At 32.6% G+C, this 27008-nt stretch overlaps 1 protein-coding gene across 6 annotated transcripts; it reads right to left on the reverse strand.

Annotated features, from left to right (window-relative positions):
* Positions 1-1623: 1623 nt before the first annotated feature.
* On the reverse strand, positions 1624-26843 carry LOC130671310 (protein FAM135A). Of its 6 annotated transcripts, XM_057475122.1 has the most exons (17): positions 26473-26841; positions 14303-14787; positions 13711-13787; positions 12788-13016; positions 11988-12122; positions 11863-11892; positions 11706-11787; positions 10855-11184; positions 10150-10390; positions 9658-10068; positions 9350-9526; positions 8042-9277; positions 6204-6654; positions 5905-6127; positions 5249-5498; positions 4913-5140; positions 1624-4621 (listed from the first exon to the last, which is right to left on the reverse strand). In XM_057475122.1, exons 2-17 carry the CDS (start codon positions 14377-14379, stop codon positions 4416-4418), a joined length of 4383 nt encoding a protein of 1460 aa, XP_057331105.1. In that variant the 5' UTR covers positions 14380-14787; positions 26473-26841; the 3' UTR covers positions 1624-4415. The 6 variants fall into 6 exon arrangements, with proteins under 6 accessions (XP_057331105.1, XP_057331102.1, XP_057331100.1 ...); XM_057475119.1 differs by having other exon boundaries at positions 5905-6106; positions 8042-9526; positions 26473-26843; XM_057475117.1 differs by having other exon boundaries at positions 8042-9526; positions 26490-26842.
* Between the last annotated feature and the right edge of the window lie 165 nt (positions 26844-27008).

Here is a 27008-nt window from a genome sequence, read left to right on the forward strand (position 1 = left end):
ACTTATTATTTTTACGTATTTTTTCTTTATGCAGCTAGTCTTCCGGAACGTTTGCTACTTCCGGTTCGTTAAATTATACTGAAACTAGGGTGTTTAATTAAATTATTATTTTTATTTATTTAAATATAAATTCATTTGAATGAATTTTTATTTTGTTTAAATAAAATACTCACAAAGAATAAGTTTAAGTAAACTGAGGAATTATATAGGAGTAATAAAGTAGTAGTAAAAAAAATATAAAAATATTATAGATATATACACAATATATTTTTTTCAGAGAAATATAAATAATAAAATTTCGTATGAATAAAGTGCAATAAAAATGATTCAAAAACGAGATTAAGTTGAGATAAAATATTTACGTAATTTAAATTTTAGTGGATCGTTATTTCTGAAGAAATTTCTTTGTGATTTCATTTCAGTGCGAAGAATAGTAAAAATATATAATAGCATTTAAATTATTTTCAAGATGCGTTTATTCTTTGGATCACGATCTAGGCATCAGACGACATTTATGGCCCGTCATGGTTCACGGTGTATATATATTTATAAAATACATATATGAGTATTGTTGGTGAATTCCGGGTGTAAGCTATTGTGTGTACATGTCCCTTGATTTATCCTGAGGAGTAAGTGGGAGGGCAGGGGAGATGTCACTGGAGCACGTGCGCGGCAAACGCATCTGCGCGTCACTGGACTACTATAATATATAGAATAGTAATAGTGAAACAGGAAGCTGACACGATCTCTTGTCCTCGACTATTATATTATGAGTATCTGAGAGATTCTCTTGAGAATTTACTAGACACTATTTCCTTATTTCCTCACTTCCGTATTATATGTGCGGGTCCTTATAAAATTTGAACGTAAACTTTCGTTACATTTTTAAATGGGATTGATGATGTTTATTGTTTACTGTCGCGACTGATAGGCATCTAGGGACTGAAGATAAAATTATTTAATGAGACATATGGTCTCTGGTTAACGCTTAGTTTAGCCGGCAATAAATTTGACAAATTGTGTAAACGAACCATTTAAAACTCCCCCTATGTTTTTACGTTATTTTGGGTAATTTTTTTCAGGGGGTGAGATACATTATTTTTCACTCAACACTCAAATCGATTGCCAAGGGAAGGGAGAGATCGGCTGCTTAATTTAATTTATTTATAAATAACTTCTTCAATTTTAAATTTTTGTTTTTAAAAATAAAATACAAAATTTTTTTATAAATCTTCCAGTTCAAGTAAAATTGAAATTTTATTCCATTTTGAAATTTTTTATAAAAGATTCGGTCGTATCTTACAATAGGAAATTGGGCATATGAGGGGTCAATATAAAAAAAATTTTTTTTTTTGCTAATCAATTGACTTCAAATGAATTTTAAAAAACCCGCGAAAATGATTACAAGTAAAATAAATTAAATTCGTTGTTAAAAAAAATTTTTGCCCAGCCTGCAAAAGTTGCAGCATCTCAGCAGGAAATTTTACATCCGCGGGGTCAATATCAAAATTTTTTTCAAAGCTACCGGTAAAATTTTCATGAGTAAAAAAATTTTTTGAACCGTCTTACGTCACTTTTGATACAATTTGGGTTTTAAATAAAAACAATAAATTTATTAGTAATAATAATTATATATTTTTGTCAGCTATCTCACATTTATTTCTTTATATATGTATATGTATATTTATACTCGACAATTTTTAGTTTATACATATATACATATACACGACAATAATTATTTATAATATATTTATAACCAATAATCATATATATTTATATATATAATCCTTTCTCATTCCCATAAATTTAAATTTATTTTATTAATTTATATATAATAATAATAATATAATTTGGTGTTGATTTTTTTCAGCGCCCGGCTAAATTACATTTTAAATCCATTTACTAGTTTTACAATCGCACATTAATTTAAATATATATTTTATTTATACATCTATCGTTCCTGATCGAAAGTCCCCGTTCACTTGATTACTCTTTATTTATTCTCATTATTTTATTTTAGTTTTTTTTTTTAAATTGTAAAGACGAGTATTAAAAAGTTTAATTCGTGAATAAGTTCGATGATAAATTATGATCAATGAAATTTAATTTTAAAAAATCTTTAATAGACTTGTTCGTACTTCTCATAAGATATTTGAGCAAACGATAGGACGATAAGAAAAGATTTCGATTGTTAAATATATATTATATATATATATAAGATATACAATCGTCTTAAATTGAATCTCTAAGTCTTATTTCCGTGATTTATTATTTTAAATATACTTAATAATAACAATAATAATAATAATAATTAAATACAATACAATTAATAGTAAATAATTAATTAAATTAATATTTGACACTCAGTGTCGCGTAATAATTTTAAATATAATTCAAAGTCTCATCGTATTTAATAATTTATAAATAATTATAATTTATCGACGACAGTCGTGTAGTCGAGTGACTCAATTCGGATCAACGTCATTACATTTAACCGCCGATCCACATTAGACCATTTCAATAATTTATTTTATGCAACTTATGCCCCAAAAATACGCCGTTAAGTGACTAAAGTTAGTCTCATCTTCTGATTGGTCAGAGCTGTGATGTAATATATATTAAATCACTACTTTTTAGATAAATGGGCGGAGTATATCCCTACTCAATAGTCCAAGCCAATAATGAATCTGTAACCTCTTTTGTGACGTCACTTTCAATTTAGCTGCCTTATTAACATGACACCAAAATCTCTAGTGCACATGCGCATTTATTTAATCAGGACACGCGTGTGCAGATCAATGCAACCCCTGGTGGAAATTTTTCGGACTTTTGTCTGAAAAACTCCGAAAAAGTCTTTTAAACTGAATTTTTTAGAGAAAAGTCCGAAAAATTTCCACCAGGGACGTCAGCGAATTTTCCTAACCTTACATATCTCTATTAACTAATATGATATAACACCAAAAATAGTATTAAACAAATTATCCAATTCCATAAAGTATAAATATTTTTTAACAATAATACAGTAAATTATTTTTATAACTCCGATGCATGACGCCGACTTTAGACATCTAATGGCATTTTTTTCGTGCATTAATTACATAAATTATTGTATACATCTAGTGACGTACAGTCGAATTCCATTAACTCAGAACTTCCCCTCCATCTTTACCCCCACTACAAACTATGCTGCCTCCCAATGCTATACATTTTTAGTGTATATTTGTATATGCATCATTCTTGTGGTATAAAGCGCATGCGCTGTAGTTTACATTTTTAAAGGAGAAGGGGCATCCGTTAACTCAAAAATTCAAAAAAATTTCTCTCCTCCATAGATAGCTATCTATAGTTAATTAACTAACTAGCTAACTAGCTAGCTAACTATAGTTAATTAACTGTCCGACTTAATGGAATTTGATTGTACAGTCGAGTTCCATTAATTCGGAACTTCTCTTTAATCTTGATCCTCGCTATGAGCTACTAATTCATATGATATAAGAGCGCATGCGTGCAGTTTACTCTTTAAAGGAGGAGGGGCATTCGATAAGTCAGAATTTCCGAGTTAATGAGATTAGACTGTATTATACTCTGGTGTGTTGGCAACACTAGAGTATAAAACCGATTTCACAAGATGTATAAGATACTATTTTAGACATACACGCTATACTAGAACTATAATGTTCTGAGCAATTGAAATCTATTTGGAGGGACTCATCGTTAAATCTGGAACGAATTTTACTATTTTATAATTTTAATTTTTTTTTTCAAATTTCTTACTCTCAAACACCATTTACACTCATGTACACTTTTTTTATCTGAGGAATTAAATTGACATACGTTTCGTGACTTTCCTAATTACATTACGGCGTAATATATATATTTAAAATTCGCCTTAATTTATTGCCTACTAATAAAACTTTAAACTCTGGTATTAAATTTTATATACCAGCAATCGCAAAGGATCAAAACTTATACTTTTTTTTTTATTCAATGACTCAGTCGTTTTAATTATTAATGATCATGATAATTATTTAAATTGATATTTAACTTTAAAGTACTCAATTTACTTTTTTTTTTATTAGGCCATAAACGGCGTTAATAAATTTTAAATAATTAATGATATTAATTTAGATCGAGAGATTGAGATTTTATTCGTAAAATTCTACATATCCATTAAATTCGATACTTAAGTTTCGATGAGAACAATTACAATTATCATTATCATTATCATTACCCTCAAGAGACCTAGTTAAGAATAAATAAAAAGGATAAATTATTATTATTATTAATATTATTATTATTATTAATAAATGAGTAAAAAACGACATTATTAATATTTTAAAAATTTTTTTAAATGGTCATTGTGATGTTATTATTATTATAATTATTGTAATAGTTATTAATTATTAAATGATGGCTTATCTGAAGTACTTGAGTCCCGCAACAAGAAGGAACTTTTCAATAAATAATTCAGAGTCAAGGACGGCGATATGAGCAGCGCGTCCAATCAATGCGTTTGCCGTTGGTGGTAATGCATGATGGACATCGTAACGTACAAGACTGACACCTGAAGCTGACATTATTGGATAAAGAATATTGTGGACCATTTCTCTGTACGCGGTACCTGTCAGTTTAAAATATTTTTTTAATTGCGGAAATAAAAATATTTAAATAAATGGACTTGAGTAATTAACCCCAGGAAAAAAATTTATAAAATATATATAAAAAATACATGTATGAAGATATAAAAAAAATATAATAAAAGTATATATTTAATATATTTTTTTAATATTTTCATATATTCTACGATATATTAAAAATATATTTTTTATGCATATTTATATTTTAACATTTATTTTTTTTTATAAATTTTTTTTTCATCTGGGAAATTATTAAAAAAAAAAAAAATACCGACCTTGGTCAGTTGGGTCACGTACGGCGGCTTTGCATAACTCGATTCGCGCTGAATGAAGCGGAACGTATCTGTCTTGAGCGCTGCCGCAGAGTAACACGTGTTTGAATCTTTGCAAGTTGCTCTTTTGACTCAGACGGAACATGAAAGATCTTCTGACATCTGATGAATCCTTCATCGCGAGCTGCAGCAGGGAGCCGGATTTTTTCCATTTCTGCATGAACCACATGCCTGGTAATGAATAATTTGTTTGTTAGTTTGGGGGTAAATTACAGGTAATGAGTAACGAGACTTGAGGATATAGTGAATTGGTTAATTGAGTAATTAGAGCTGACGAACCGGCATTGACGAGTCCACTTGTGTTGTAGAGTGTCCCTAGATGTGGTCCGCTCAAACTGAGAAATGTGTGGAGTCTTGGCAGCAGTGGCCTCAGCTGCGGTCTCGTTAATGCGCTCCGAATTATTATGGTCCCCAGTGAGTGCCCGATGAAACTTACTTTCGTGGGGTTTAGTCCTGACGTGTCTATGTGGTGGAGGATCTCCTCGACAAGTCGATCAGTCATTGTATCGAAATCCGAAAATGTATCACCCTTTTGATTAAATTTTGTTTTCTTTAATTAGCTCATTAGGGGGTTTAGTTTTTTTCAATGAATGTTTAATGAGAAGCCTCAGAGGGTTGCAAATTTTAGGGTAAATTTTTTCCTAATTTATTTTAGATTATAAAAATTTTTTTTTTCAAAATTACACGTTGAGTATCAAATTGAAGTTTGAATTTTAAATCAGTTAAGAAAAGTTAAAATTACATCTCCGTATTTTTAGAACTAATTGAAGGCTGGGCAAAAAATATTTATCCATAAAAAAAAAAAAACTTTTTACAGAAACTGAAACTGAAATTTTTACTCAATCCTCAGATAGAATTTCTTTAAAATAAAAATTTTAGATGAGGAAAAAATGAATGAAGTTTTAGTATCCAATTAAAAAAATAATTATATTTACCTGATTCCGTTCAGACATAAGGAAATCTAAATGAGCACCAGGTAACCCGAGCTCGAGGTAAGTTTTAACGAGTCTCAAATCAGCGGCGTTGCCTTCCAAGCCATGAACGCAAATAATAAGATGGGGACCTTCTGGTGAAAATATTCTGTACTCATCGCTGATGTTGAAATACGGAAGACTGCTCGCCACCCCAGTGTAGTCGCTGCAATTTGATTGGAAAAATCTTAACATCACCTTAAATCCAGTCCAATGAACCTCAACCAGAATAAAGCAAATATATAAATATAAAAACAACACACCTGTACATTTTTCCGGAAAAGCTCATCTGCCTCTTGAATTCTTCTTTGCACTTTTTGAAATTAATCGCGTCGTCCTGAGTCGACTGGAGAAGCTCTTTGCCTTCTTGGTAGCAGTCAAGACAAAAGTCTCTTGAGGAATACACGCTGTTTTCGCGCTCCCTTTCTATTCTGTCGCGGCTTCTCTGGGGACTGCACGGCGCGGTTTTGTTTTGCTTCGGACTCCTGGCTCGCTTGACAGTCTCGTAGACGTGATAAAGCGGATTATCAACCATTGGAACTGGAGCCGGGTCTCTGAAAGCCTCCGGAGGCGGAGGTTCGTCTTGAAACATCTTTGGTGGTGGCAGTCTTACTTCTTCATAAGAATGTTCTGTTGTTTTTTCACGGCCCTTTGTTTTATTACTTTTCTTCTCCTTCTTCACTGGGATTTTATTCAAATTTATTTTTTTTTCTTCTATTTAACAAAAAAAAATTTTTCATTTATTACTCACTTCCATATTTTTCAAAATTTAAATTAATGGAGAAATAAAAAAACTCATGAAAAATTTCTCGTTTGAAATTTTGAAAAAAATATTTTTTTTAAATTGCAATAAAAAAATCAAATTCTGCTGAAAAAATCCGACCGAAAATATTTTGTATCACTAAAAAAAATAAAAATAAATAAACTGATGCTGCTCCAGCCCATGAATAACTCAGTGGAAATAAAAAAGTTTTCACTCAAAAATATTCAAGGATCAAAAAAAAAAATTTATTCTAAAGTAGGGTCGGCTTATAATTTTTTTTGTGATAAAAAAAAAATCATTCGTGATAAAAAAAAATGTATTCGATTGAATTTACCGCAAAGCCCAACGCCGGACGCAATAAAATTTTTTATTCCAGATTTTCTTTCCATTCATCCGATCAATTAAATAATCAAACTTACGTAGGTCATTATAATAATAAATTTCCGTTCCGTAAAATTTAAATAAGGAGTAATTTAAATATTCTAATAATAGGACTAACAAAAATTAACAGAGGAGGAATCTCATTAAAGGAGCAAACTAATTACAGGAAGTCAGTATAAATTTTCGGTTCCGCTGATAGACAAGCAACGTAATTCCAACTAATTATGCGTCAATTACTACCGATGGAATAACGTGTAAATTATTATTTACTATAATTAATAATAATCTTAATTAAATTTATAATTTTAATGTTGCATAATTTTATGAAATTAAATTGCGTGATTAAGTTATTGATTTACTGTTTCTATTTATAAAATAAAATGGTAAGTCATGCATTAAAGTAATAGGGGTTTTAAATGTTCAATATCGTTTACTTTATATTTTATGTAAAAAAAAAAAAGTTACCATTAACCCATCGTCCATCGCGCTATGAGCGCAGCTCATAAAAATAAATTTCTTTTGAAATTTTACAAATTTTTCTACTATACTTTTAGTATCGAAGGAATGGATGACAATTAATTTTCCCATATTTTAAATATTAAAAAAAAATTTTTTTTGTTGGAAAACCTGAGAAACCCGGCGATTTGCTGCTGACGCGCGTAAACGGAAGTTGAATTTGTTCAGATTTTCTGCGCAGTGTTGCCAGTTACCGCCAGCGACTCTCGATCATTTCCAGCTCATTTCATCTCTTTCCTTAATATTTTTATTTAATGCAAAATTTTTATTTTAGTAAAAAAAATTACAATTGTCTAGTCGTATAAATTTGTGTGATGTGAATTTTTAAAAATCATAATTATGATACTTGGCAACACCGCGATATTCAAACCATGGTGGCGGAACCCCGCGATGGGACGAACGAAGGGTTAATTGTAATAATTAAAAAAAATATTAAAATACCTTTGCGTTTTTGTTCAGAACTCGAGGTATCGCCGCTACTGACCCACCCAGAGCACTCAGAAGTAAGATTATTAGAGTCTGTACTGCTTGCAGGACTGCTGGGCCTCGAAGAAGGCGGACTAGGAGGTCCAACTGCGACTAAATCAACGCCCAGAGTCTCTTTGCTATCTCTAATAGGCATACAAGGCAACGAAACCGCGCTCCTGGGCACAACCATTTTGTTTTGCGCCACTGGAACACTAGCACATCTCAGTCTTTTGGCATTTGGCTCCGGCACCCCCGGTGACGGAGACTCGTCGGACGTCGAAGAGACCAGGCCGTTGGTATCGACCCCGTCGATTTTCAGAATAATCTTGTTGTTGTTCTCCACCTCCAACACGCTCGTCATCGCTTGAGCCCCGCGATACTTGGGCAGAGGCAACGGTAAAGAATCTTTTTCGTCATAAGGCGGCGGTACTGAAGGCGGCGGAGGGGGTGGAGGCTTTCGGGCACGATGTTGGCACCTCTTGTTATTACTATTAGAGCTAGAAGATCCTTCTTCTTTAACTTCACCGTCGATAGCCGGTGCCGAGTGTGGCCTGCGGCCTCTTCTTCGGTCCTCCGCGGGCTTTGTGTCGATCATCAAAGCAATAACTTCATAAACTGGTTCCTTCTCCACTTTAATATTCTTCTCCATTCTCTTATTAGATTTATCTGCGTCCGTTCTCCAGCGGTCTCGCTCATAAATATCCTTGTCTTGGCAACAGTCCACACGACCGACATCAAACAGCCTTTCGGTACTTTTGGGCCTTCTAGGTCTCTCGGAAACTTTGCTATTAGTGGTTCCATTGGTCCTGTAGAAAAAAGTGTCGACCGTCACTCCACCGTAGACTCCACTGAATCTCTTGTTGAGGGGATCCACCAGAAGCGAGTGACTCTGCGCGTCCCCATTTAAAGTGTTAAGAAAATCCTGGGATTTGACCCTCTCCGGATGCCCCGCAGTCTTGCCTAGAGTGTGATACCTCCTATTGTCCGCGGTGGCTGCCTTTTCGGGCTGTTTCCGATGGTTGCCGCGGTAAGTCACGCGATCCAGGGTCGCAGATCGCATGTTGTTTGCAGAAGCATTGATTGGATCACCGTTGGGAATATTTACAGACTTGTCTAGTGGAAATAGTCTGTGGCTCCGAGGTTCCAGTCGTATTCGTCTCGAGTCCGCGTGTTGGTTAGCGTTTGAATTTGAGTTGGTGCCGGTGGTATCTTTATTATTATTATCGAACGAGGCCAATTGATTATTAAAGTCAAAGTTGCACGAGGGAATAGGAAACTCACAGGTTTTATTAGAAGACGGTCGATAGCCTGGAAAGTGCCCATTTGGTGGAAGTTCTGGAAACATTGCTGCTAGCAGTGACGTTATTGATGTTGACGGCTGCATGTACTCATTACATGAATTAGCCACCAGCATTTGGGTCGATTTAGCTCTTGGCAGTGGCATCACTGGTGTCGAACCTGAATGAAAATAAATATTTAAATAAATATACCAACCACACGATCTAGATTACGAGTAATAAATGGGAGTAATTAAAGAAAATAACAGCAGCGAAGCATGATAAACTCAAGGAAGCAGCAAATTAATAAACCTAGAGATGGGTTCGGCGCGGAGAAAGCCTGCTGCTGACCCGAAGGAGGAAAGAGCGTTGTGCTGCGGGTTGTGTGGAGCGGCGCCTGGGAGCGTGACCGGCCTTTTGATGGCACCGAGGTCGGTGGCGTCTGATTACGGGCTGCTGACCGCTGCCGGGGGAATAATTGTGTTGACGCAGACCTCGGAAGTGTCTTAGGGGACGTCCGTGGCTGCTGGGTCGGTATTTCTGGTCCCAGTTGATCCAGGGATTTGCTGTGTCGAGCTGGAAGCGACGCTGGGGCGAGTGACAGCCGGGCTTGGATCGACGCTATGTCTTGGGCTGCCCCCTCACTGCGGGGTGACCATACGCTCGAGCCTCGAGATTCCAGAATCGCTGATATCCCACAGCTGCAGTCTTCTATACTGGGCACTTTTAAGTAAATAAACGATTATTTTATTTATTTATTGATGAACTTAATTTGATATTTATTGGTAGTTATTAATTTTTTACCGCTATTGCGGTGTCTCTGTTGCATGTCGGCATAATTGTCTTCGAATATTAACGGCAATGAGTTAAGGTCGCCGTCCAATTCAGGACAATGAACTGGTAGAGGTGGCAGAGCCGCCAAGTAACGTGATCTTCTTGCTGCCTCGCTCACCGCTTGATAAGATTGATAATTTGCGTCGTAGCAACCTGCTGCTGATGTTCTTGGGTTCTCGAGGACAAAGAACCCTTCGGAGAAACGTTTAACCTGTCAATTTAAACGCCATTTGTATCAACAAAATATCCAGCTCGTGTTTCAAAGTTTAAATTTCAAAGTTTTAGATTTATTTTATGATTATTATTACACTGTAAAAAATCGGGAGAAAATTCCGGATTCCCTCCGTCATTCGGAGTTCTGGAGCTTCAGAAAAATTCACTCCGAATACGGAGTTTGTTTTTCCAGCGGAGTAACTTTGGAGTCAACTAGATTTTTTTTTAAATCCGCATTCACTCCGGTTCGATGTTTCAATATTAAAATAAATTTTCCTTCGGAGTGAATTTTACTCCGGGATTAAATAAATACGCAGTCATTTGCTCCGGATTTAATCCGCATTCACTCCGCAAATTTTTTACAGTGTGAGAATTAAAGTAACAGGCAATTAAAATAAGTGCCAATAGATTATAGATTTTTTGTGAAATTCAAATTAATTATAAATATTAGAGAGAACTAACGCGTAGCTGATGGTGGATTCGGGCAAGATGCTGGTGAACGGCCTCCTGACGTGTAAACGCATCTAGAAAAATGTTCCAGAGCACGATATTCTGGGCGCAAAGTTGTGCGATATCAATGTCGTCGCTGTCAATTATTTTTGATGCCTCTTTGTGCTTGCGCTCAGCGATTTCCAGATCTCGCTGCTCTCTGGATGGTAAAAGTCTTGCCAAGTCTGCGATGTCATTCAGCAAATTTTCACGAGCTGTTAATAATATTCGCGTCACTTCGCGCTGCGTCGCTCGCGCGTGTTGTGTTCGCGCTGTTGATCCTACACATCTCGTCGTTGTTTCCTTTTTTTTTTATTTAAAAATTTTTTACTTAGTCTACAACTTTTATTATCATTAAAAAAAATATTTATTTAAATCAAAAACATTCAAATATTTGTAAATTATAAAATTTACTCATAATTCAAATAACTTTTAAACTACTGCGTTTATACAAAAAAGTAATCAAATACTTTTTGTAGAAAATTTAATTTCCTACAAAATTTTACTGATATATTTTCTTCGTATCTTCAATAGTTTCGGCGTAATTTTGATTTAAAAGTTTAAAAACTTTTGATTAAATTTTTCGGAATTTTATTCTGCTTAAATCAAAATTCCAGCCAAACTATCAAAGATACAATAAAAATGTACATGAACAAACTTATAGAGGATAAAATTTCCTACAAGAAAGATCTCTTTGAAATTTTACGTAAACTCGTTACTTTACGAGTTATCGTAACGTAAACTCCAAAATAAAATATTAACGACTAAAAGCATGCAAGGTAAAGAAATTTCCTTAAATAATTAATTTCAAGTTAATTAATTACAATGTTCAAGAACGCAGTACTGTCTGCGCCATTAGCCGTCGGCTGTTTGAATTGTAACCAGGGTTTCCCACTCCTCGGTGCGCTGTAATATTTTTTTTTTTTTTTTCAAATATTTTTTGATAAACTTGTTCTCTAACAAGTGAATAATTAAACTCACCAGCTTTGTACATAGTGAAGTATACTCTTTCTGCGTCGGGGTAGCGTAAGAAGAATATTGTTGCATAATTAATTATTTATATTTATATAAAATAGTAAGTTATTGAAGGGAGAGACGATACTGACTTAACGAACGGCTGATGAAGTGCTACAAGACAGGCGTGGATTTCAATGGAGACCGCGGCCAGATGAAAGTAGTCAAAGAGCACCGGTAAATGATAGTGAAGCCCCTTTGTTGGTACAAAATTTAACTGCAATGCTCTACAAATAATTATTCTCATTAGTTACCTCGTTAATTGCACTGAGATACCGGCAAGTCCCGAGAACGAGAGGTAGTTTTATACTCTAGATTTTTTTTACTGTTTCTATTTCTGTTTGCTCTCACCCGAGAGTTTTTCTAGGAGTAAAAATCATTGATGGATAAATTTAAAAAAAACTAAGTAAAGTTGGAATAGAAAAAAAAAGAGGTAAAACTGGTCCAATTAAAAGCTCTTGGAATTTTAGCGCTCAAGATGTCAGTATTGTGTTGTAAAAAAATGTAAAAATGTTGATTTACACTCGAAGAATTAGACGACACGATTCCCATCAAGAACAAACTTTTAAGCTCTTTCTGTTTTATGAATTTCCGTGGACGTGCACGTGGTGGATTTTTTTTTTCGGAACAAAGAAATGGAGCAATCAATCGAGGCTTAAAAAAATTCGAGTAGGTATTTTTTATTTTTAGCTTTTGTTTTATTTCAGATTGGAAATAAATATATATATGTTTTTTATGCGATATAAGTATTGATGTACTTTTAATATGGAATTCAGTGGATACTGGGCGATAATATGAGAGTACTTTTATCTTGAGAGAGGTTCGCTCACGCTCGGAAGGAGGTTTAAATTATTATTATTATTTTTTATAAAGGAAAAGAGAAAAAAATCACCTTGATGACACACATGCCATATTTCCGGGCTGGGTGGGCTCGCTGAACCAGAGCTCGACGCCGAGATTGAAGTGAGTCCGGGAAAGAACCTCTTCGATTTTGTGACTGTGCACGAGCACGTGAGCACGAAAGAGGACCGAAGTTCCCAGGGTTACCTCCTCGTTTCTGTAAAGTATCTGGAAACGTTTGCTCGTTCCCGGCGGTTCCATGTTGTCTAACGTACGTTTATCTAGTCGGCAAACAGTTCGAGGCAAATATAATATTCATAATCCAAACACTTGTAATAATGCACAGAAAAAAAAAAATTTCTTTTTTCATTATGAATTGAAGACAAAAATTTTTGGGAAGAGAAAAAATTTCTTGGGCCAAATTTTTTTTTTAGTCCTAAGAAAATTTTTTTTTTCAATTCGTAATGAAAAATATTTTTTGCGTCGAGAAATTCTTTTTTTTTTTTTGAAAATTTTGTAAAAAATTTTCGGAGTAAATGCGGAGTAAATTTTGAGCGAATGATTTTTATTTATTTCATTCCCGAGGGGTGAAATTTACTTTAAACGGAAGTTCATTTTTCATATTAAAAATTCACATCTGAAATTATTCCGCTAAAAAAAAATTTCCTGTTTACTCCGTACGCGGAATTTTTTTTAAACCGGAACTTTGAGTAACGGAATGAATTTTGATTGGAATAAAATTCATATTCACTCCGAATTTACTTTATATTTTTTACAATAAAATAATAATATTTTAAATGCAAAATAAAATAATAAAATTAGTGTTATTTAATTTAGTGATAATTTACAAGGTGTTTAATAATGAGCAAAAATAAATAGGCTTGTTTAGCCTCGATAGTAAAGCGATTGTAAAATCGATTATTGGCAATAGGATTACTATTTAAAATTCTATGTGATGAATTATGGAACACTCACGATTACGAAGTTGATCGACTTCCACTTTAATTGGCAGTTTAGGTGATACCCTGAGGGCTGTTCGTATTTGATAGTACCTATAAATAAACAACAATTTTATTCATAAGGCTTCACTTTCAATTCAAATTTCATGTAAACTATTGTGTTTACGTAAAAACTCTCTAAATAAATTTTCTAGAAAATTTAATTTCCTACAAAATTTCATTCATGTACTTTTCCCTTATCTTCAATAGTTTCGCCACAATTTTGATTTGTACATAAAAAAATTCTATGGGAAATTTTTTAGATTTTATATACCGAGTTGTTTGAATCAATATTCCGGCCAAAGTATCAAAGATACGATAAAAATGCACATGAATAAATTTATAGAGAATAAAATTTCCTACAAAAAAGGTCCTCATGAGTTTTTACGTAAACTCAATAGTTTACACAATATCTTGATCCGAACTCCGAAACTCGATTGAAATAAATTTTAATGAAGACAAAAAAAATATTAATTAAAAGTTTATTGAAAGCAGTATCGAAAACACGTTATCGAAAAGTAAAAACGATGCTATTTATATTACAAAACAAAAGAAAACAAGAGATTTACCCGCGTTGAAAGAGATCAACATTGTAGAATTTGCAAAGCTCGAGGGAGAACTCGAGGGTGGCCTGTAAATCGCTCATCTCTCGGCGATTTTCTGCGTGAGCCTTCACCCTCTGCCGTCTTATCCCCAGTAGTCTCGACCGTCGTAGTCTTCGGCTCTGTGGCACGTCTTTTTCTCCAGGTCCCCTCGGCTATTTACTTTCTCGTCCTCCTCTTATCCTCTTATCCTTTCTCCGGTTACCCTTGAGTTGACTACTCGGCTCACAACCCACCGGCAATATCACTGACAGGAGACTACGGTGATCGCCAAGGCGCCAGAGTCTACATCGTTACTTATTTCGCTAACCCGACGACTAAAACCTCCACCGCTATTACTCCAACAGCTTGGCACTTCCGTCTTGGAATATCTAATACCTCTCTCGACGTCATCTTCATCCATTTTATCATCGTGTGTGACGCTTGTCTACTTTCATTAGACTTTAATTAACCTGCCAACAAAGTAATCGTCAAAGTTAAATAATTAACCTGGCATTTTAGTAAACAATGTTGGGTATTCCAGAGCCTAAGTCCCCTCCACTTTTTTTAAATATTCTTGACTTTCGACTGTCATGGAATTAAAATTTTATTAGTTTATTTTAAAAAATTGAGGCGTTAATGGAAAAAGAGACAGTTGCAATTGTCGCCGAGGTATAGATTTTTAAAAAATTACTTACAGTTGACATCAATTAGGAGTAAAACGAAATTTGGTAAATAAATTTCAGGAGAATCTTCGTGTCAATTTTATAATTTGAAATTTCAAATTTTTTAGGCTTAAATTTATTTAACAAATTTCGTTTTACTCCTAATTGATGACCTGTAAGTAATTTTTTTTTAAATCTATACCTCAGCAAAATTGCGACCACGTCCATTTCTTTAATTAATGCTTTGGCTTTTTTTCAAGGGAATTTTCAGACAGTGCTGATTTTCTATAAATTTCCCTGGAAAGTGATAAGACGCGATTTTCTGTAAATTTTCTTGGAAGTTGACATCCTGATTTTCTATAGTTTTTCTACAGACTTTTTGGAAAGGTGACGTCGTGATTTTTTATAGATGTAGTTTAGACATGTCTCTAGATTTTTTAATTTTTTTCAAACACTCGTTGATTTTGAAAACAGCGGAAAGTTTTGGGGTTGGCCCTCAGAGTCAACCGTTTCTCAGTCTTTGTTTTTTAAAATTAAAAATAAAAAATTCCTCACTATAGACCCTGATTTCGAGTATAAATTGACACTTTAAAGAAAATTTAATCCCCAAAAATCTGATTAATTTAACCAAAAAAAAACTAGTAATTAAACAAATGAAATAAATTTTCAGCTAAAACTCTTAAGTGTGCTCTAGTATAATTCTCGAGACCTTAAAAAGCTGTGAAGCGACACTCAAAATTTTTCGAGAGTCTCTACTAATCGTCGACCCAAAAAGCCCAGAAATGAAACACGAGTTGCAAACAGGGAGAGGAATGCGAGTAGTGGCAAGGGGTAAAAAATTTAAAAGAAACAGAAACACCGTCACAAGTACAGCTCGAGAAGAAGCCCGCGTGATACAGAGTAAGAGTAAGAATAAGAATAAAATAGAAATACAAAAATAATAAGTAGGCTACAAACGTGAGTGAGAAGACGTATTACCTCGCCGACGCTAATGACAAAACAAGTCTCGGAGTTTACAAAAGCGTCTAGTGCTCAAGGAGCCTAAAGCTCATGCTCGCCCTCAACTCTTATATTCCATTCTATTCCTTTTCTTGTACTCTGCAGCAAACTGTTATATTTTATAAAGACCAGCTCTACACTAGATAGCAACCGTAGCACCGGTAACACAGTAATAGTCTCCCATGTTACCTCGACTAAGATGCTTTAAGTTGTCTGGGATAAGGACTTAAGAATGTTGCACATAAAGATCTTTGAGATGAGATAGAAAATAAAATATTCGCTGTGTATTCTACTAAATGCATTTCTGCATGTTAACCGACATTTATATATATATATATATATATATATGTATATATTTACGTGACACTTGAGCACCTCCGAGACTCCCCAATGCGTTTTGCTCTCGTTTGTCTCGGCGCTTTTTATCTTTATTTTTTATAATATTTTTTAGTGTTGCTGGTCCATGGGTTTTTTATTATTTTATTCCCTTATTCAATACACGTGCAGACGGTGTTTTTATGCTGTGAGGCTACAGACCGTGTGTACATGATATTACGGATGAAAGAATAAACGGATAGTTGGGTAGAATAAAAGTGACGAGAAGCGCAAAGTCAGAATAGGAGTAGAGGGAAGTAAAGAGATGAGAAGAGAGGAAGAGTTTAAAGGGAGGGAAGAGGGTTGTGTGTATAGAGGTTTTCTACAGAAATAGATGACGTTTGAGGAAGAGTTTATTTCATTCTCTTGCGAGTAAAGTGTATAATAAGACGATGTAGTGGACTTGAGTGCACTTAAATACTCTCGAGTTACTGCCCTCAAGTTAATTTATTCTTAGATTTGCTATTATTTATTTTAAGATTTTGTATTATTAGTAAGATTATAAAAGTCATTTTTAATACTTAGGATTTTTTATTTAAAAAAGAAATTTATTATTTTTCTTTTTTTTTTTTTTGAGAGAAAATTTATATTGCGTGTCCGTAATGGAACAGGAAAGCTCCAGTGTCCGTCTTTTACCATTTTTAATTTTTTTTTTTGAATCCTGTGAAATTGTAATTTTTGTAGAATTTTTTTTTTTCTAAAATTAAAATTATTTGATTTATCTCTCCTTTAATCTAGGGTAGGAATTAATTTTTTATTCAAAAAAATGATAAATGTGTCATCTAATTACAGAATTTTGGTATTGGAAAAAACATTAAAATTTAAACTAGATCAAGTGACGAAAGGTCAGACAAAGTTAATTTATAAATATCAAAAAAAGAAGAAATTTAAAAATTGATGGAGGCACAGTTTCATTCACTAAAAATTTTTTAAAACTCTGAATCGGAGTAAATGTGGATTTAAATAAAATCTAGATCACTTCGCTAAAAAAAACTCCTTATTTACTCCGTATACTCAGTGATTTTTTTTTAAACTCCGGAACTCCGAGTGAATTCTGATTTAAATAAAATCCACAATTACTCGAATTTACCCCCAATTTTTTACTGTTGGGTATCAGCTCCTTGGAAAAAATGATTTTTAAATGTAAGAATAAATTCATGTTTTTAAAGATTTATTACAGTTTTAAAATGCAGAACTACTTTTTAAAGATAATACAAAAGTTTAGGAAGTTATATCGAGATAAAAAACAAAATTATTTGCAATGTGTGAATGACTTCGTGGAGTTTTAAAATCGATAGTTCGTACGATTGGATAGAGATACGTAATGTGTAAAGTTTTTATAATTTTAAAGTGTAAAAGTAGCGATAGTTGATGTTTGGTCAGACGTCTAGACATTAATATCCGATCGGAAATGCGTACACTCGGTTATGGAGTTTCAAGACAAGGGAAGAGGGCGATCGAGATTAACGTGAATAGAAAATTTTGACAGCTTTTCACCCTTCAATCTCGACGATATAAATCCGCGATTTATTTTTTCTCATAAACTTTATAATACGGGTTGTAAGTTTAACTTTAAGATATATATGTATATATATATGGGTATATTGCAATAATAAATCACCGTATACCAGCTATACAAATATTTTATTATACTTTCGTCCGTATTTCATATTTTGAATATTATGATTTATAAAACAAACAGTAATTTTTTTTCGCCTTTGTGTCGTCGTCACCGAAATATATACACTTTATATATGTATATATAGATAGGATGCTGCTGATTGTGAAACGCCACATCAATGATAAGAATAAAAGTGTGTAGGAGTTTCTATTCATTTATGTTTTTTTGTCACTGATAAAAAAAAAGAAAAACTGTCATTGTTGAATGAACTCTTCGTGTGTTGATGTTTGATATTTTATTCAATTATTTTTTGTCTTTTTATCAAATACGCGAGATAAAAAATTTTATAATTTATACTTCATTATTATCGTTTTTGCTTTTATTTAAATTAAAACTCAGTTTCAGAGTTTAAATTTAAATTGTTTTTAAAATACTGTATTTATGAGAAATATCAATGAGAACTTTTTTATAGAAAATTTAATTCTCTACAAATTTGTTCATATACATTTTTATTGTATCTCTGATAATTTGTCCGTAATTTTTATATAATTAATCAGTATTCAAATAGGGGAAAAATTTTATCATAATAATTTTTTTTTGTTCAAATTTAAATTACCGCTAAACTATCGCAGTTAGGATCAAAATGCACAAGATCAATTTTATAGGAAATTTAATTTCCTATAAAATTGGTTTCTTATATTTTTTTCATATCTCTGATAGTTTGCCCGAAATTTAAATTCAAAGAATCAAGTGTTGGAATTTAAAAATTTGTAATAAAAATTTCCCCATCTTAAAATTAAAATTCTGGTCAAATTATCACAGATACGAAAAAAATGTATACGATAAATTTTGTAGGAAATTAAATTCTCTACAAAAACTTTCCTAATGACATTCTTCGTAAACGCAGTAGTTTACCAGTAATTTTTATTAAAAACAAAGATTTCAATTTTTCCAATTAATTAAAATGTTACCGACGTATAATTAAAATTTAAAAGTCGCAGTAATTAACAAATTACAAAACAAATAATTATTTTGTTTAAATAGCAAAGGACAATTTCCAAGACTGCATCATTAATGAGTTTAAGATTGAGTTGAGACCGGGAGGTCGCGGTTGCCAGGACCCTCATCGAACAGGTCATGAAACCGTTTCAACTTGTTCTATTCATACAAACACTATATCTATCACATCCAAGTGATAAACCAGTACATTACACGTTCTATTACTATATTACGTCCATCAGTGTGGTAGATATTCGATATTCGATACCTGCACGAAAGAGAAAGGAAATAAAAAGAGACACGAAGCTCTTTAGGACGAAGCCTCTCAGATTCTCAAGCACCCGGTATCGATCAATATCGACAACTCGGCAACTGTGCCGAGGAATCGATACTCAGGCCTGATGTTCTCTCTTCTATTCTAGTGTCTAGACTCTACTCTGGTCACAGTCTAAACCATACTGTAAATTCCAATGCTTATTTCTGCAATACTTATAGTAGAACTCAAGTAAAAAGGAAAAGGGACATTCAATACAACCTTATATATATATACATATTTTTACATTTTTATCTTCCGGTTTCACTAAAGTATTTCATCCTTGTCTCTATCATTTCAATATTTATATTCATAAGTATATATATTTATATTTATATATAAATATATACGAGCTTTTGAAAAATTTCAATGAGCTTTTTACTTAAAAAAAAAAAGTCGGTCACCTTATTTTACATTAATGCCTTCCATTAGTTAAAAGTATTTATTTAAATATTTTTATTTCAATAAAGAAAAAAAAAAGAACTCAAGTTTTTTTTCTTAATATTTAAAAATATTTTATAGTTTTTTTTTTTTTTAAATAATGACAATTGTTCTAGTGCATCGCGGCATTTAAAGGCCGGCTCTTTGTATCTTTATATATATGTAGAAAATTTATGTGACGTTGGTAGGGTGAGTGTGGGTGTATACAACTATAAATATATATATAAAACTTGAAAAAGCGCGATGACCTTTTATAAAAATATTAAAACTTGAATTTGATTTTACGTCACTTGCCCGTACTAATATAATCTGTTTACATAAAACGTTTAGTACAGAAGAGTGTATATTAGCGTGAGCCAAAAAAACCAACCTATCGAATTTATGTTTTAAAAAGGACCTATATATCGAGAAAAAAATTCTCCATTTGGGCAAAATTTTTAGCTCAATTTTAAAAGGTGTCGGTAGCCATTTCAAATTTCCCATATAAATAACATGCAAAAAAATTTTGTTTGATTAAAAATATTATAACTTTTGAACCATGTGAGACGAAAATTCGGCTCTAGAATATTCTTGTATGACATTAAATTTTTTTTAAAAAAGTCCTGGGAGTCGAATTTGTAAACTTAATATTTCGTATACTAACAGGCTGTCAAAGTCTAGAGTAAACAGAATCATACAAATTTAAGGCTTTAATTGGATTTTCCAAGTACTTTTCTTTTATTGGGATCGATAACAAAATATTATTTGTTACAACGTGGATATTGTTGGTGATTTTATTGCACTACATGTAGAACAAATTTTCTCGTAGTATTGATATTTTTAATAATAAAGCTTTAAATTTGTATGATCTGTTTACTCTACACTGTAAAAAGAGCGGTGTTAAAAATGGACTCATTTTAACTCCGCCCGGTGTTAAAATAAAATTACTCCGGTGTAGGAGGAGTAATTCACCGGTGTTGAAAATATCGGAGTTAAATTGGGGTAACCGGTGTAAAAGCGGAGTAAAATCGGTGTAAAAGCGGGGTAACCGGTGTAAAAACGGAGTAATATCGGTGTAAAAGCGGGGTTACTAGTGTAAAAGTTGGGTAAACTGTGTCCGCTTGGAGTATCAACTTTAAAGATTATAAAGCACAAAAAATATCAGTTCTTTATGAAAATTAATAAAGAATATTATTTATTAACAAGTACAGTGATCGAGTAACTAAAAATATTCACAAAGTTACATATTTTAACACCGGTCTAGAATATTTACACCGGCAGCGGTGTTATTTTAACACCGGTACAGAATAGTTACACCGGCGGCGGCGTTATTTTCACACCGCTTTCGGTGTTGAAATTTAACACCGCCAATTTTAACACCTACACCGCTTGGACTTACTCCGCTGATTTTTTACAGTGTAGACTTTGGTGGCCTGTTAGTATACGAAATATCAAGTTTACAAAATCGACTCCCAGGACTTTCTTTTAAGAAATTTAATGCCCTACAAGAATATTCTAGAGCCGAATTTTCGTCTCACATGGTTCAAAAGTTATAATATTTTTAATAAAAAAAAATTTTTTTGCATGTTATTTAAATGGGAAATTTGAAATGGCTACCGACACCTTTTAAAATTGAACTAAAAATTTTGCCCAAATAGAGAATTTTTTTCTCGATATATAGGTCCTTTTTAAGACGTAAATTCGATAGGTTGGTTTTTTTGGCTCACCCTAGTGTATATACAGTAGAGTAAAGAGGGAAGTGTTGCCTGGAAAGGTAGAGGCTGAACTTTGTAGTAAAAAGAGAGAAGAGACGGATTTTTTAAGTTAAAAGGTCACGTCCCTCTTGTACGACGAATATTTAAAGCTTCCCACTGGAGATAGAGATAGACCTGGAGCTAGAGATAGAGCTGATGCTGGTACTGGTTTTCAAGTCATAAATGTTTGCTTGTCGGCAACCCGACCCAATTAACTCATCGGCTTTATCTACGATTAATGTCAGTGCGTTGGTGTCATCTCAGTTAATTTAGGATTTAATATTTAAATTTATTAGGTTTAGATTTTTTAATAAAATGTGTAATTGCGCTTGTAGAATTCAAATGCCCGTTTATAAAAATTTATTTAATGTCAAAGTTTAATTTTATTACAAAGTTTAGAGTTCATGTTGGAGGAGACATGGAAATAAAATAAGACCCGTGTTTGGTTCGATGAGTACTAGGGTAATAAATTTTTAAATATCCCCGCGTTTGTTTGCCAGATCTTGTTTGCTAACTCAGACTTTTTCTCCATATATTTTTCGGATAAACATGACCTTTATCCGTCACTTTTTTCGGGCACTAATGGGATTTATTTAATTAATTATGATTTTTTTAAACTCCTGGTATTTGGAGTGGTCTTTAATTTGAAATTTTTTAAATGCTTTAGCGGGACACGAATGGACTGGGCTGTTAACTTGCCCTAAATTGTGAATTTAAATAGATATTTATATGTTTTAAATAACACCTGGCCATTTATTAAACGACCGCCAGAAACCTGGCAATGAATTTTTAAAAAATTTAGTGGCAAGTCGCCAGTTGTTTTTGTAGTAATCCGGGTCTTGACTTGTTCGATTTTAAATTGACTATTGTTTTATAAATTTTATTTAGAAAAAAAATAGGCCATTTTTTTTTTTGGAATCGTAAATTGTTTAAAAAAATTTAATATTTTTCTTGATGTCCAATTGAACGCTTGTATAATGACTGAGTCGGGCTTTAATTTTTTTTGACTGATAGAGAAAATAAAAATTTTTGTAACTCAGGAATCCCAATTTTTATAAAAAAAATTCAAAATTATTTTGTTATTTCAGTTTTCATTAAATAAATTTAATTAATTTGAGTATAAAAAATTTTTTCTGATTCTAATCTCAAATTTTATTTTTAAATTTGAATAAAAAAAAAATTGCCCTGGTTATAAACCTCGAGGCGAATTGAAAATATCGCAAATATAATTCATATAAAATTGAATCCCGATATCTCCGCGAAAAATAAAACAGATAAAAATAAAATATAAATTCAAAACCTTTAAAAATATACAATAATTTTAATAAAAAAAAAAATATCTGCGCAAAAGTTAAAGCAGCAAAACAAATTCAATTTCTAATAAACATTAAAAAAAATTTTCCATCTCTATTTCAATGCATTTACCCAAAAGCTTATATATATTATCGATTTATTTTAAAAAATTTATCTGCGTCAATTTGTTCGTTTAATGGAGTGATAAAGCAAAAAGGACGACTCCGGTAAAAATGACTATAACTCACCGGGAATCGTACATTGGGCCACTCGTTCTGCAGCTTAAGCTCGGGCTTTCAAATGCCTCCAATTAATTTCGTCAGCAATTTTCCTTACTCAAGTTATTGCCCATAACAAGAAAAAAAAAATTCTCTTGCAATCTAAACTAAAACTTTACGTAAATTTCAATCATATAAATCACTACGAGCATCCCGAAGTAGACTCCAGATTAAAAAATTTTTTTTTCTACACGACAATTTACACCCGAGTTACAGCCTTCCAAACTTCACTAGCCCTCACTCCACAAAAACTCTAAAATTTTAGCGCAACTTTTAAACTCGAGGATAAATTAATTATTTTACACGAAAATTGAAAAAAACTTTTTATTGATCAAAGTGATCCCGTATGAAAAAACAATATATGGTTAAAATATATAAAATCATATATGTTTGCAACAAAACAATATATGATATATTATATTGTATATTATAAAAAATCATATAGAGATTTTCGCCGATTTAATATAAAATTATATACAGTAGTAAATATATGTATTCCATATATGTAACTTATATGTTTTTTATATTAAGCTATATATACATTTACCTTATAATATATTGTATTGATATATTTCCTTTTATATTTAAAAAATATAAAATTTTTATATGAAATGAAATATATGGTAGCATATAATTTATATTATATATGGCACCATATATTTTCTTTGTTATATTTAAGCATATATTTTATTCGGTGTATGTATATGTATATGGGTATGCATATTCGCATCAAATTAACTAATTTTGAAAATTTTAACTGTAATTTAAAGAGTATATTAAAATTTAGATCTAATTTCATTGGAGTTGGTCATACGAATAAGAAAGCAAATATATGTTTTTATATATGATCGGAATATATTTTTCATATAGTAGAAATATATATTTTTATGTATGATAAAAATATAGTTTTTGTGTATGAAATGGATATATATTTTCATGTGTGATAAAAATATATTTTTTGTATATGATTGACATATATATTTTATACATGCTAAATATACATGGACTCGTATATGATGAGTATTATATTTTTTAATAAAAAAAAAAATATATCAGGAAATATAGTTAAATTCGCCACATATATTTTCTGATATTTATCATATATTTTTACATATATTTTGACCATATATGTTATTTTCATACGGGTGTGTATGAAAAGGATATATATTTTCATATGTGATAAAAATATATTTTTTGTATATGATTGACATATATATTTTATACATGCCAAATATATATGGACTCGTATGTGATGAGTATTATATTTTTTAATATAAAAAAAAATATATCAGAAAATATAGTTAAATTCGCCACATATATTTTCTGATATTTATCATATATTTTTACATATATTTTGACCATATATGTTATTTTCATACGGGTGTGTATGAAAAGGATATATATTTTCATATGTGATAAAAATATATTTTTTGTATATGATTGACATATATATTTTATACATGCTAAATATATATGGACTTGTATATGATGAGTATTATATTTTTTAATATAAAAAAAAATATATCAGAAAATTTTGTTAAATTCGCCACATATATTTTCTGATATTTATCATATATTTTGACCATATATGTTATTTCATACGGGGAAGGGTAAAAAAGCTGTAGCATAAACAAGTCAAAGACCAAGGAAATAAAAAGGGGAAGTACCCGGGAGACTAAAACGTCACGTGACTCATGGGCACAGTCATCCATATTTAAAACCCACACCCGCACCCTTACCAGCATAATCGGCAAGATCGCGTTTATTGGCTTATGCAGGTGACGGGTAAACTAGCCGGCAGAGTAAAATCAGTCTCCTGTCTCTTGCCAGGACTTTGAAACCCATAACCGGCGACGATCGTTTCCGCTCGACTGAGTAGCGCCTCATGTTGCATTCATCCCCTTAATGCGTCTCTGTCGTCTCGCTGATGTCCACCCCTTTTTCATCATGCACTCATCTCCATTCCCTTCAATCCCGTCCCAGCGTAATCTATTTCTCTCTATCACCTCGTACACCATCGTTCTATACCTATGCTTCTCTATATGGATAAACGCATCGATCCATAGAGATTATCCGAGCTCGCAAATTGCAAGTTCCGGTCTCGTGGGTTTAATGTGAACACGATCAGAACGCCGGCCGGGATGAAAAAAAACCGGCTGATTTGATTGAATATTAATCAGGCTGCTATCAAAGTCCTAACTTTTTTTACCCCCGGTTCAAAATCAAGGCTTTTGCTTTTTAAAGGTCGGAAATAAAATTAATTAGGTCACGGGTCTATTAATTTTTTTTTACCAAAAAAATTTGGATTTCGTTGTAATTTATTGCCGATTAGATAACTCGATAACGTCAATCCATTGAGCCGCGATATCACTACTCTGGCTGATTAAACTTTTCGCTCAACTTTTTTTTAAATTATTTATTAATCTCTTTTTTTTTTAATAATTTCTTCAGGTATCCCGAGGGAAAAAAAATCATTTATTGTAAATTTAAGAAAGTAAATACCGCATGAAATTTTAATCTAAAAAAAAAAAATATACACATTTATATATATCTAGGTTACCTTATACCCTAAGGGTGGTATTTAAACAGAGTTTCTTTCTCGCCTTCCGTTCACACTTTCTCGTTGGCAATCTCCGTTTATAAAAAAAAAAAAAAAATTAACTTTACCTCAGAATTCAATATTTACACTAAAAATAAATATCTCCCCCGCGGTAAATTTTTTCTTTCAAACAAAAAAAATCCATCCCTCGACTCGGCCTCAAAAATAAATATTTTACACGCGACTTTGAGAGTGTGATTAATAAAAAAAAAAAATAATAAAATGTGACAGAAGGCCGAGCGGGCGATCGAATTTACGCCCCGCCTCGTACTAGTGGTTTCGGTCAAGTCTTAGTCTCTCCCGCTCACGCACTTCGTCACTCACGTCAACCCCAGATCAACGGAGCAAAAAAAATCCAACGAGAGTTTACTTATCACTATATAGATCTACCTTACGGTGGGTATGTAGTTTTAGTAAGTCAGTAGTACGAGTAGAGTACGAGGAAACACGAACCGAGGTCGCGGAAGCGCGAGAGTAAGAGGAGTAGTTTAAGATATAGACGTAGATGTAGATGTTGACGTAGAAGGAGAAATAGAAGAGGAAGAGGAAGAGGAAGAGGAAGTAAAAGGTGACGTTACCCGTCCACTTTAATGCACTCTCTTTACACTACCCCATTGCCTAGTAGCCTAGTATACCCTCGCGACCTCGAAACATCTTTATAAGCAAATCTCTCCTGTATCTCTCCGCATCTAAACTCAAACTACTTTTTAATTACAATATTTACCCAATTAAATTTCAAAATAAATTACACCAACAATTCATTTTCCTCCCACTCTATTTATTTTTCCATCCCACCCGCAGAATTATTTAAATAAAAGCTCGCTAAGCTTTTTGTTCCTTACTCAGCTTACAGCCTCACCACCGTAATCCATCGTCAGGCGTGTCTAGTCCTTTCTCTTTTCACGTACTGTGTCCTTGGGTTTCCTCGTCGGGTCTCTCTCTTGTCTTCCGAGCTCTGGGACTGATAAACACTGAGAACTGGGAGCTTGTAACTGAAGGTTTTTATCAGACACCCGCGAGTTTTTATAGGATTCAAAAAAAATATATTTTATTATTGAGCACTAGGATTTTGTTATTTATTTTGAGAACTAGTGATTATTTATCGAGTACACTGTTGACGTTCGGGTGGTTGTAGCTGCTCATATGCTAGCTGGGACACGAGTAGCGACCGCGACCGTGCGCGAGTACGCTCGGACCTTTACCTCGCGGCTCTATCGTGCGTCGAGATGACGACGGCGATCAACTCAACGGCGCTTGCTCCATGAACATCTAATATATATATGTATATATATATATATATATATATATATATATATATCAACCCCACCTTTCCCGACACAATTACGTGCCAATGATTGTATATAAATTTTTTTGCAAA

Source organism: Microplitis mediator, chromosome 7 (genome assembly GCF_029852145.1).
Source record: "Microplitis mediator isolate UGA2020A chromosome 7, iyMicMedi2.1, whole genome shotgun sequence".
Taxonomy (NCBI): domain Eukaryota; kingdom Metazoa; phylum Arthropoda; class Insecta; order Hymenoptera; family Braconidae; genus Microplitis; species Microplitis mediator.